This window comes from Aythya ferina (genome assembly GCF_964211825.1).
Source record: "Aythya ferina genome assembly, chromosome: 13".
Classification (NCBI taxonomy): Eukaryota; Metazoa; Chordata; class Aves; order Anseriformes; family Anatidae; genus Aythya; species Aythya ferina.
In genome coordinates this window covers 6962999-6976653 of record NC_140311.1, presented here as the reverse complement: position 1 = coordinate 6976653, position 13655 = coordinate 6962999, and the positions used below count along the sequence as shown (strand labels likewise).

Here is a 13655-nt window from a genome sequence, read left to right as displayed (position 1 = left end):
CATAAAGTTTGAGCTCAGGTCAAAGTGAAGGCCATATAGATATGTAGATGTTGGAGACGCTGGGATATGACCAAGACATAGCATTTACTGCATGAAAAGAAGTGAAAATCTCGGTACTGCAAAGCTATTATTGTGGAAATTCTCAGGGGGTCAGTCCAATGAAATACTAAATAAGCACTGAATCACTAAAAGGGCCTACAGCATTTTGAAACTTTTCTATGATGTCTCATTCAAGAATATCTTGATTCTGCGTGGTCAAGAATGGGAGTTGGTGCTGTGACTGCTACAAAATGATTCACCTTTGTGACAGCTGGTAAGTCATTCCTATCACGAAAGGGCCTCTGGCTCACCAGGACAGAACAGGTCCTTTCTCCATTGCTGGTTATGTGGAGCAGCCCAAGGTTTCTGCTGCAGATTCTCCCACAAGACAGAGGATGCCATCCTGCACAATGTGCTCTAGGTGATCCTGCTTGTCAGGACGGTCAGATTAGGCAATATTCAGAAGTCCCTTCTAACCTCAACCATTCTGTGATTCTCTCTCTGACAAAGTGTCAGTCCCAGAAGGTTTAATGCGGTGATATGTTCTCTCTGCAGCTGTTTACTTGTATGAGATGAAAACAGCCTTATTAAGCAAGGCAAATAGGTAGATTCTTCTGCTTTTAAAATATGCTCCATGTTTATCTTTTTACTGGATATAGTAGTTGCAGTGGTGAAGATATATGCAGCTTACTCCTTCTACTTTGTGCCAAAAGCTTATCTCTCAGCTCTGAGACTGTAAATTGCACATTCCATACATTCAGTGGGATATTTTGTGGCTGAGAATTTGGGTGACTAATGCCTGCAATGTGTGCAAATGGACAGCAGCAATGTGCCACAAGAATTGTAAGCAGCCTGGTCCCTCAGCAGGACATAGGTAGAGCTTTACCAGCTGGCCTCATGGATCAACACTGGGAATGGAGTTTTGGAGTGCTCTGTGCAATTCTGAGATCTGTCTGGTGGAAAGCTCAGTTTTGATTTGATATTTGCTGCCCATAATTTTCTTCTGATGAAATTACAACCCTATCAAGCACATGCTTATTTTCACCCACCCAGTTCAGCAGATGATAGTACTTAAAAAAAACTCCTGTAAAAATGAAAGGGAATATTTTTAATGTTGTATAAAGCTTGCTATTCTTCAGCTGTGGTTGACTTATTCTTCTCAGTCCTAAATAAATGTGTTTTCTTCCTCCTGACAAATAAACAAATGAATGGAAGACCAACAGTTTAGAGAAAGAAACAAAAGGGAGGACTTCAAATGTAGTTTTACTAATGAGTTAATCAGTATGTTTGAATGCTAATAAGCACAAGTTAGTAACTGGATCATCTACTTTCTATTGTCCACTGGGAAGCTACATTAAGGAAATTAATTCAAAATTCGTATTTAACTCACTTTTCTTATGATTTAATGTGCATATTTAAACCCGCCATGCAACAGTATCATTGGTGTCTGCTTTTTTATGCTTCCTTCCTCCATTAATAATTACTATTCTCTAATAAAAATTAGAGGATGGAGGAAATAATACTAATCATGAATTGTAGCGCTGTCATGCAAAGATCTTTGTTAGAGCCTGCAATCACATGTTGTTGTTTAAATAAATGCCTGTAATTCTTCCCTTTGCATCTGGAGTATCCATTTTCCCTCCATGACATCAGTCAAGCCTTTCTGTGTTGACTCACATCTCTTTTGTAAAAGAACTGGTCTTTATTTCTGAGGAGGAGTATCTGTTGCTGGGCTAAGGCAGGAAAGGAGAATCCAACTGCTGTCAGGTACACTCACGGCCTTCAGAGAGGCCAGTCATTCCAATTACTTTCATTTAAAGCCAGTGAAGTGATGACAGAAAAATGTTTGATAGTTGTTCCTTCAAATCTGTTGCATAGGATTGCTGAGGAGGCTCTGGATTACTCAGCAGAGTGGACAACAGACAACAGCCTGGAGAGCCAGAAGCTGCGTCTGTACAGCACTTTCCAGTCCTTGTGTTTTCTCCTTTGAGTCGCTGGAATGCTCTTGTCATCTATGTAACCATGAGCAGGATGAGAAACATGAATCTGAGAAAGAGCTCATGCTGTACAAATAAGTATGGTACCTGATTGCATGAGATGAAGCAGAAAGAAATGCTCTCGGTATAAAACCAACTTGCTGAAAGTGTGATCCCACTACGTGCATGGCAGCTGCACACAAAACCTCCTGACACGTCTCCTAGCTTGTTTTGCAATAGAAAACAGTTTGGCTTCCTATTAATTTTTGTAGTTACCATTAAAGGCAATACCACAACTAACGTTATATCAGGCCCAATTACACTAGTGCACTGCTTCTATTTTTTTTTTCTTTCATGCTGTGGCATTTCCTTTCCCTTGAAAACACTCTTTCACTCAGTCTAGCAATTAACTGCTTGAACAGTATAATAAGGAAGCAATTAAGAGGTGACAGAGAAAAATTAACACTCCATTTCACATTAAAGGCCAAGTGAGTATCCTGGCCATTGTGAGTTAAATGTGTCTTTGAAAACCTGTAGTTTGGATGTATTTTTCTTTTGAATAAGAAGCCAGCTCCATGTTTTTTTGTCTAGAGTCCCAATCTGAAAATGGATGATAACTAATTGGGTGCTGTCTGCTTAAACAGGCTGTATTAATTGCAGTTTGTTCTCCTGTAAGTGTCAAGGAAAACAAAATCTTTGTAATGTGTAGGCACAATGTACGCAGCCTTAATTTGAATATGCATGTACCAGAGCAAATAAAGCAAACTACTGGATGCAATGTTGCCATGGCAGGCAGTATTTGCATAATAAATAACAGCTATCATGAGACTTTCTTTATGAAGTTCTCTGCTGTGTTGTCAGCTATAAGAGCCTGCGATAAAGGAGCCAATATTGAGAAAGTAAGAGTGTGTTTTGCTTGCAAATGCAACACCCCAACCACAGTCATTGTTAAGCATACATGATTCTGGTGTTGCTGACAAAACGTAGGGGGTTGCATTGCTTTGCACACACAAACACATGAACTGCACAGGCAATCATACAAAATAACTCTCAATAAGTGTTTTTTTTTTTGTGAAGCCAACTTTTCCAAGGCTGTGCTTTGGAAAGCTGCACGTTTGACACAAGGTGGTTAGTTTGGCCTGCTGCATCATATCAACCCGAGGCCCAACTTTGTGACAATCCAACTAGTGGGACACAGTGGAGAGGGTTTGAACAGTGCTGCTTTTTATTTTATAAGGGGTCTAACTCTCTAGTTGAGTTTCATGGAAGTTTTGATAGGGCTGTTGATAGGATCAGGATGCACAGATAGCTCTAGGACCTGTAGATGCTGTGAGATCATGTGCATGTTGCTACTGATTCTGGTGGGACTGTGTCTCAGTCAGGGCTCAGTATCTGTGCCACCCCACAGAACTCTAGCTTCAGAGCCCGTGGTTTCTGCTCTGTGTCTCTGACACGTCTCTTTCCTGCCAGGGCCCCAGTGCCAGAATGAGAGATGAGGACAACCTGCAGCTGTTTGCCTCAGTTCTGTGCCAAGGGAGTTCTGTCTTCCTTTGGATCAAGACCTTTTGGAGGCTCTTGATGATGTTCTGTCCTTGCTACCTGGAATACAGACCCTTCAAGTAGAGCCGGTTGAATATATATATATTTAAATTTTATATTCAGCTGAAGGATTTCAAACCTCAGAGTGCAGCAAAACTTTCATGATCAAATCATAGAGCTTTGCAAAACTCTTTTGCTTTGGGGGTTCATTACAAATTGTAAGCACTGGTTCACTGGGGAGTCACTGAATATTGATAGTGAGCTTGGACTTGGTTTCAAGTGAATGTGTTGTGGAATTTGGTTTTAAAATCCATGACTTTGATGCAATACAGGCTGAAAGAGAGAGGTTTCAGCTAGATTTTACCTTGAGCTTTTTATTTGCTCTGTTGAAATGAACAGGAAACGTGGATGAAGGCAGTCATTGCTTCCAAATATTAGGGAGAGCAAAGGGAAGGTCTGAGGTGGAATGTAAGACAGGGCTTTAGAATGAAATTAAAGATAATAAATCCATAGCTGAGACTGTGTGCTTGGAGGTCAGTAAGGGTGGAGAAATATGGCTTGCTGGCATGGTGGAGAGAATGATGGAGGTAAAGAAGATGACCACTTTGAGAAGAAGACTCACTGCATCTGAAACACATGCTGCTGAGGGCAACCAGCCTGTTCACGGGTGAGCAATCAAAGCTGACATTTAGTTCTGAAAATGGGGAGAGGATACTGACTTATACACTAATATAATCAGCCTTTGACCTGGACAAACACTTTGTTCCTCTTTGGTTTTAAGCAAAAGCCTTCCTGTTCCTGTGCAAGACAGCTACACTGAGGCTTTCCAGACTCGTGGAAAGCAAAGCACCAAGTTCTGGAAAATATAAAACACAGAAAAAACAATCTGTCAAGGTTTGTATGCATGGATTTAATAAGCCTTGATTAGAATTTTATTTGAGATGGTAGATGTGACTTGAATGACAAGGGGATTGAGTCAAGTTGTAACACCAGTAGAGTATTTTGATTTCAGTCATTTCTTTTAAATGCTTTTAGGTGGGATTTAAATAACCATTTAGTCATATGAGACCTCCCATCCCATCCTTTTCCAAAATTTGAAAAAGGATGAGACTGATAGTACTGAATATCTGGTAACACTGTTCTGATGTGGGGATTAGCAGAGAACTATCATTTGTATCATTTTCTTTGACTTTTCCATAAATTACTGAGAAATGAAACAACGCAGAAATTCTTTTTGGAGCATGCTACAAATTACTAATATGCAGCAAAAGTTACTGTGTCCCTTATCTTGGTTGACTTTTGGAATCAGCATAGGTTTTTCAACTTTATTTTTCTATATTTGTTATATTTACTTAAAGATGTAGTTTATTCCCTTTATTTTTATTCTCTTTATTCACTTAATAAAGTGTAAGGAATAAGCTGGCTATCTGTAGATATGTTAGAAGTAACCCACCATTTTCAGGTTTTCTTTTGGTCTGAATATCAGAAATTATACCTTTATCTGGACGTATTTTTTAGCTAATGGATGGATCATGTAATATCTATAGTACTTAATATCTTCTCCTAAATAGAAAAGGAAAAAATCTCTTCAAACAAGCAACCCTAGATCTCATACAACAGCACAGCATGTGTCAATTCACACTGTGTCATGTGACATGAAACTACTTAATACAACCTGACTTGGAGTGACATTTGTATTGCCCATACCATAGAATAAAAAAAATAACACTTACTTTCACAAGTGAGTAATTATCTTTTCCAGTTGATGGTATTTTGCTATTTGCAGGTCAAAATGAAAAACAGGTAAGGGTTAGTAAGCTACCTTGAAAAGAAATATTACAGTAGGGAAGAGATTTGATAAGGCCTTAACCACACTGGCAATATGAGCAAAAGAAATGGTTCTGTTCATGAAAGGATCACTCCGTCTTTAGATGTGATGTGAACTAAAGCAGGGGGAAATCCAGAGAGGGAATGTTAGCTTTTGAACAACAGGCTTGTGAGCTAAAAGGATTTTAATTAAGGCTAAAGGACAAATTTAAGGAATGGAGAGAAGATCTTATGTATTGCTAAAGACTGAAGGCACATTCATCTTCTCCATTTAATCCCACACATCAGATTGTTAATGCAGAGACACCCCAAAGATGTTAAGATCGTTAAGCAAAAGCAACCAAGGCTGGATGCTCTCTTCCCCACCTCCCCACTGTGCTGTGTCTGTTCATTTTGCCTGGTGAGACTACAATTCTCAGGTGCATCCTTACACTGAAGACATGGAAATTTATAGCTTATTCATAATGATTCTAATTTGATTAATGGTTAAGAACTGCGAGTCCTACGGATGCTGTATAAGAAAGTGGCTTGGAGTAGCTTACTAGCAGTGAGAGTCATCTCAGGTACTTTTTCTACTCATAAAATCTCCAGTCCTGTAGTTTTTTCTAGGTAGACTGGATCTTCATCTTACCCACAGATGTGCAGTGGCATCTAAATGTAGTTGTCTGCATGTACAGGTCATTGTGTTTCAGCTGCTCTTAAAGCAACCCCTCATTGTTTGTTTCTAAAACCCTTCTGTAATGCAGCTGTGTGCCAGCTTGCAAAGCTCCTCCATCATTCTCAATTTGCATGTGATGCTGTAGGACATTTTGCATGAACACTATTTTGTAACCCAGGAGCTGCAAGTGGATGTTACTTTCCAAAAATGGTTGTGGAAAAGAAGCTGATAATTGGGAAGAAAGATGGCAAAAACATCCTGCCATGGTCACCCTTGCTGCAAGAAGTTGTGTGGAGGGCAGTATATAGCTCCATTTTGCACAAAACCAGGTGAATTCTGCCAGCCACCTGGGTGACTGTTTCTTGGAGGGACTCTCCTCCTCTTGTAGTATCTCAAGCCCTGCAAAGGCAAGAAATCCATTAGCACTGTCATTTAAGAGATCCTTTTGGATGCAACCTTGTAACCTCACCAGTTTCTACAGAGTTGTACAGCTCAGAGCAAAATTGCACCTTGTCTAATCTTCTGGTGCTTGGCTGTTTCTTTGATTCCAAAGTACTGAGACATTGGAAATATTCATTGTAAATTTATTTTAGTTATTTTCACAGTTTTTTTTTTTTTTTTTTTTTTTTTTTTTTTTTTTTTTTTTCTCCCAAAGCTTACAAAAATAAGTTTGCAGTGAATATTTCTTGTCCTTGTTTTTTGCCATGGCCCCATGCTGCCACTGCCATGGCAACCACAAAATCTCTTCTTCCCTACCAGGTCTTGACTGGTCTGCTAGTGATGTCTCGGTCTTGGCAGTGCATCTGTCCAATACTGGAGCTGCTTCTTGCTATTTCCTAGCCCATCTGCAGTGACTGGAGATGGCTGCAGGTGCCCTCTCTCCTCATCACCCCACTTCAGTCCAGAGGAATATTCACATTTCTTCTCTGTGAAATTTGAGCAAGGGAAGAATGACAGAGTAGTTAGGGTCTTGTGCTAGTTAGTGCTTCTTCAGGTAATGTTTGTGAGGGGCTGGATGATACCTTGTGGACATGCTTGTCTGGTATACGTTATTTCTCATTGAAAATGGACAGTTTCAATGACTGTAGATCAAATTTTGAATGTTGTAACACACTTCATATGTAGTGTAGGTCTTTTATACAGAGGGGAAGAAAGGACATATGAAATCTTAGAAATGAACATAACAATTTTTCAAACTGTTGTGAAATGAGGTTCTATGAATTTGTTGATCTCCCCTGAAGACCTGAGTGCAATAAAGGCAGGAATCATGCTGACTCAGGCAGAAGTGAGGAACATGTTCAAGTTGAAGGCAAATGGTTTTGTTGCACAATCCAGGGATACAGGCTGGATGAGCTCAGCTGTCACTCAGCATGTTAATCCCTCAAATCTTTAGCGCTTGAGGATTAATTTCTCTAAATATTGTGCCAAATATAATAGTCTCTCTATCTCTCACACTATTCGATGTGTATGAACTACAAGGAGCCTTTTGTCTCCCTAATAGGATTCAATCCTAATTCTGAAATCATAAAGCATGAGCTTAAAATATAATAACTAAAAAAATATTAATACAGATTTTCCATGATATAGGTAGTGGTAGATAGGTACCAGCTGGACAGTTGTAAAGCCCTGATTCTGGGTTCTATTTCTGCCCTTTAGACCAGTCCTACAGCAGGAACAGGACAGATAAAAATCAGTGCTAATAATTTTACTGGTAGCAATACTTTCAGATGAATTTTTGTGTGTGTGTGTGTGGAGTTATTAGGGCTTTCTGTTCTCTTGGGGATGGCCTATTACTGCTGGAGCATGCAGCTGGAGAGCTGATCCTGTGCTCTTCCACTCCCTTACACTACCAGCTCTTCAGCTGCAGGGAACCAGGGTCTTTGGATGGGGTTTTGGGCCCACAGGGCCATAGGACTGAATGCTGATAGCCTTATTCTTTTCTGCTGTGTTACTGCTGTCTGGGCTGGGAAGTCAGAAACAGCTGGTGGAAGCAAGTAGCAAACAAGACAATTTTTCACGTCAGAACATCTAGAATTGTCTCTCGGCATTCGTGATTTTATGAAATAACTATTGTTATTTTCCCTTCCTATCCTGTATCCCTAACAGCACCTGCAGATGGCAAATTGTAACCAATTGCACTCTTATTCTAACGTGGGCTGTATTGATTTCCTGGACACTGCTCTGGGTATGTCTGAGATAACTTGCTTCAAACTGTTCTTTTCACTTGGCACCAAGAATCAGTGTGCGGTGTGTTGAAATGAACACGAATTAGAGCAGAAGGCCTGTGATGTGATGGGTGACAGACTGCTGCTAGCTGTGAAGCTGGCAAAATTTGCAGTGTACTGGGAGCAGAGGTAGAGGTGTACATGAATGTCAACAGCCTTCTGCTGAAGTTCCTTGCTGGAACCTTTGCTCTGAGCCCGTGTCAAACCCCTCCTTGCACAGCCGTGCACTCAGCCTGCGCTGAGAGCTCATGCTTTTGGGTCGCAGTGCCCACAGTCACAGTTTACCAGGAAAAGTCCCTCTCCTCAGTAATTTCTACCTAGATGTAAGACACAGTTAGGTACTTTTATTATTATTTATTCCTGATATATATAAATGCCTGCATACGTGTTGTTTTATCCAGTTTATCTTCTTCTGGTCTGTTTTATTCCTCTTCTGACATTGCCCACATCCACTGCCACTGTGGGACTCTTCCAAAAGAACCTTGCTCATTGTTGATACCCTGTTATAGTGGGGGTTTCAAGCATTTATTTTTGTCAGGTTAGTATCCTTTTGTGCACTTTTCTGCCAGGCTGTCTTGATGAATTTTTGGATTACAAACTAGGAAAACACCCTGTGATACCAAGTCAAATAGCTGATGAAACATTTTCTGTAAGAAAATTGCAGATCACTACACAAAAACATGTCCACAAAAATGAGTAGATTTCAAATAATCTAACCAATCTGGGAGCAAATTAGGGAAAAAAAAAAAAAGTGAAAATGTGCCAATAAACAAGTTTAATTTCTTTAACCCTAAAGGACATTTTGTTTTGAAATATTAGTTATTTTATGTTTTCTGAGAAGTCAAACTTGAGATAAAGCATTCTGCTTTTATGACTCCAAATCATTTTAAGTTACTGAGTACTCTTCTTGCTGTGTAAGCTATCCCTCACATTTTGGGATGGCAAAGATAAATAAATACATAAAAATTAGGTTATTAACATGTTTACATGTCAGAATGACTTAAATCCAGGATATTAACATTTTCATTATAGCAGTCAAACATATAATTTTACTCCCAGTGACAATGAATTATCTTTAAAGTTGCGAAGTGGAAAAAAAAATTAAATTTGGAGTCAGGTAAGATTTTCATACTTTTTCTTTTAGGTGAAAGTGAGTATGGAAATACAGGGATTCTGGCTGTAAATGCTTTTGCTGCTGTAGTTCCTAGCAATCTGAGAATACGTGGCTATCTTTTTGTAAAACAGATCTAGTGAGATTTTGAAGTAAAAAGGTCTTCATGGTGGGACGTTAATTAGATTATTTGGAAAAGACAGCTGATTTTTTTTTTTTTGTCTGTCAGCACCTTAGTAAATACAGAAAACCTGTTACTGTATGTTTGTTAGAAGTATAACAAGATCATGTACGTAGAAATTGTTGAAGTCAGCAGATATAAGAAAGTAAGCAGGCTGTTTTTAAGGTGAGATTAATTAACCATTGAAATAGCTTCTCAAGGGGCACATTATCTTTTCCACCACTGAAAGTCTTTAACTCAAGGTGGGATGCCTACAAAAATGCTGTAACAGTAGAAATCGTTTGACTAAATCTAAGCGTGTTATGGAGGAGTTCAGTTTGGAGGGGACTGCAACATTCTCCTTTGGCCTTGGCATCTGTGGGTCCAGGCTTCATGGAACAGGTAAGGCTCTGGTCTGTAAGCTGAAACATGGGGAAGCAGAGACTTTGAACAATGTGTGGGGTACAGAAGATGCAGTGTAGGGACATGCGGTTGCATGCAGATGGAGCACAGTGGGGCACCGTGAGCTCCAGCTGGAGTAAAACACATCCGGGCAGGCTGCTGGGATGGGGAAGGCTTTGCCCCGTGGTTTGCACTTGTCTGTTTTTTCTTATCCTTTCCTGTTGCTCCCATGCGTTTGAGCGACTGTTGTTTGCAAACCTGCTGTTAAATTCTGCTACCACTGAACCCGTATTAACCTGAAGGCATTAGAGAAATCAGTTGGAAAGCTCAAAACATTCTTGAAGGTCAGGAAAAAGAGCCTTATGAACGACAAAGAAGAAAATAGGAGTCAATGAGACATGATTGTAGAGGAAAAATGTTCTCTCTTACACAATCCAGTGACTGAGGAAATTCCCCAGAGGAAGGAGAATAAGGTGCTCCCATGTGACTGTGAATGACAGCTTTTTCATGCACTGTGGCTTGACAGTTGCATTTTCCCTCCTGAGAAGCAAGTGAGAAAGAGGAGACTGACCCTTTTCTCAGAACATTAATGCTCACTCACATCCCAGCTCTTCTCCATTTCGGTGTTCTCCATTTCAAGTCTGAATCTTCCTCTGCTCCCGTTGAGTCCTGCATCTGTCTGTTCCACAATGAGATTTGAATCAATAAGGGACCAGGGCAAAGAGGAGAGCCTTGAGCAGAAGGACAACAGCCCCTCTATCATTATCACTCAGAGAGATGCAGCAGTAACATGCCAGGGCCACCACAGCTCTCTGTCCCTCTGCTTCATGAGGCTGCAGTGTCTGATGCTGGGAGGTTTGCCTTCCCCTGTGTGTATTTACACATCTGCAGGGTTCAGGCCTTTCTGACAGCCCCCAGCCTGTTCTTTGTATTCCATTTGCTGTCACTCTGTCCCATGCAAAACCAGGATTTATCCTGCCTAATATCTGCTATGGTATTTTTATATTTTCTTCTGATGTCTAAGGATGAAAAAGGTATCTAACAGGACACCATATGGATTGTAGCAGGCTAAATATAATATGCAACTTTTGAGAGCATATGAAGCCCCTTAGGCAACCGTTATGCAATCTCAAAACAAGGTTTGGTGGGATAGCTCACATTGGTTTCTTGGGGATTACAGCTTCTTAGCAGAGAAATCCCCAGATGCACTGCCTCTTTCCCTTGGCTGTCTAGTTTAGCATCTTGTTTGCTTTTGTCTCATATTCTTCCTCTTTTTTTTTTTTTTTTTTTTCCTCTTTCAGTGAGCCTTACTGACTTTCCTGATGGGTTTCCTGAAGCTCTGTTGCCCAACTCATGGTTTATGGTTTGTGAGGTGAGTGGGGTGCTGCAATGGGGATGCTGGTGCAAGTCTCTCCCTTACTCCTGTAATGCTCTTCTCTACATTTATCTTCATGGGGTAACGGATGAAAACTACAAGCTTTCCTTGCAGGTCTCATAAAGGCCTTGATCTTTGTCTTTTTTTCAACTCCAGCCCTGTAAACCTTCTAAGCTAACCTTGCGGCTGCATCCTGCTAGGCTCTCCCAGACAGGTCAATCTCATTTCTACTTTTGATTGTTACAGTTTAAAGATAGAATTTCCCTTTCTTGCTTCACAGCATTCAAATGCTAATTAGATTCCTTAAATGTCTAGGAAGTTATCCCAGTTTACACATATATGGTTTATTAACTCATGCTCATTTCAAACCTTTTCTTTGATGTAGGCTAATGGAATTATTCTTTTAGAATCACTTTAAAAGGTGACTTCTCTTTCTTTCTTGCTGGATGACGTTTCTCTGAGGCACATTCGTGACAGTTTGCATTTGGAAAAAATATTTGCTTTTCCATGGGCTACTGTTGAGCAGTGTTGGACTTCCATACAAGAGAAATACAGTTGTTTTCTATTTGCAGTAACTTTTTCAAGTTCACACTTCTACTCTTTGTTGAAACAATATTTATTTTCTCTCTCTTTTCTGTAGCTGTGCAGCTAATAAGACAGCACAGACAAGGTTTGCAAAAATACATCTGCCTAGAGAATATGATCATGTGAGCCAGCTTTGTTTCCAGATGTTTTCTTGTCATTAGCTTTTAATTTCAGCAACTACCTGCTTGTGCCTCTCCTCTTTTTTCCCCACCTCAGGTATTTTGTGCTGTTATCGTGATTGTCAGTTCTGTTCTGCTTGAAAGGTTTCAGTATATGTTGCCATGGTTACAGGTGCCAGAATTGGAAATAAATGAAGGGGGTATCAAGGCACCGTTGTGACTCTGATGGAGGCTTAGCACTAAGATGTTAGCTATTACTTCGCTGGATTCCACGTTATTTGATGATGGATCCATTTTAATAGAATATTTAAATGCTTGTGTGAATATAGATTGCACTAAAATGGAATTATGCAGAACTGGATTTAAAATATTTTATTTTTTTTTTTTTAATATTTTTCTTTATTTTTATTGAGTGCATAGCTTTTGGGACAGTCTGCAATTAAATATACAGTGTGTGTCTAAACATGTCCTACTGTGTGAATGGTATGAGCATGTTTGATTCTGTCTACCACTGGATTATTGTTGGCTATTAAGTATATTTCTTCATAAAAGTTCAAAGAGAGAACAGAAAAACTTTTTTAGGAAACAGCTGCCTCAGAACAGTTTCCTGTAGAGAAAAGGAAGACATTTGGAAATTAGGTGCTGGCTCTTCTATTGTCTGTGTAGTGGTCACACATGCTTCTGAAGGCTTGCAGGAGGCTCATGGTAAAGACGACATGAGGTTTTCTGCAAAACCAGTTTCTTCCTCCATTTCCCATTTTATAGACTTGTGACTTAATTTGAAGCCCATCAAAGTCAATGGAGAAATTACTAATGACAACACTGAAATTTCAATTGAATCTTTGGGCAGTTTTTTGGCAACCTTTTTTTCCCCACATTGTTCAAAATGATATTAGTCTGTTTTAAGTCCTTTTCCTATCAGATTGTCTCAGTCAGTCCGTCCTGCACACTCTGCATCCATGGGTAATGTGTTTCATGTGTTGCTTAACCAAGAGAATGGGCAAAATGCCAAAGCACTGTTAAATGTTTAAAATGGATGGTAGCATATCATGCTTGTCCCGAAGAAAGTTCCCATTTTCCTTTCCTAAAGGAAAGAAGTTTCCTTTATTGGTGATATCTAAAGCAAGCTGAAAAGCTCTTGCTCATGTAAAAGGAAATTGTTTCTGCAAGAGTGTATGTACATACATATATTTATGAGCACATATAGTTAGTTATATGTGTATTAATAAAATCTTTATATTTTTAAAGGAGCTTTAAAGTTAAGCTGTGCCTTTCTAGTTTCAGAAATTTTATTTCTGAAGCCAATAGAAAGAGGGCAAACAGTGTGGTATCCTTATAGTGGTGATTAGTGATTGTAATTGAAAGATAATCATAACATGACATTCTACCAAAGGTTGAGGTTTTTATAGTAACTGAATTTATCACCTGTAAAATGCAGAAAACTGGAACAAGTGAAAGCAGTCACTCTTCATCTTTTTCCTTAATTTTTATCTTCACTTCCTATTAACACTTCTTCTAGCCAAATTGCTCAAAAAGAGCTATTTTACCTCTAGCTGTTGCTATTAATCTTGTGGAATAGCTTTGATAATGCTGTTATAAACATGGAACTTAGGAAAAATAATCCTCCACAAAATGCAGA

General features: G+C 39.5%; 1 protein-coding gene across 15 annotated transcripts in view; it reads left to right on the top strand.

Annotated features, from left to right (window-relative positions):
* LOC311444217 (uncharacterized protein) overlaps positions 1-13655 on the top strand; it is a 195058-nt gene that overhangs the window by 108862 nt on the left and 72541 nt on the right. For 9 of the 15 annotated variants that reach the window (XM_084535184.1, XM_084535183.1, XM_084535185.1 and 6 more), the window contains exons 3-4: positions 8146-8224; positions 11239-11309. In XM_084535184.1, the coding sequence (XP_084391310.1) occupies positions 8146-8224; positions 11239-11309 (150 nt within the window). Of the gene's footprint in view, positions 1-235; positions 314-8145; positions 8225-11238; positions 11310-13655 lie in introns of all 15 variants that reach the window. The other 6 variants (XR_014697737.1, XM_084535190.1, XM_084535195.1 and 3 more) reach the window with 2 other exon arrangements.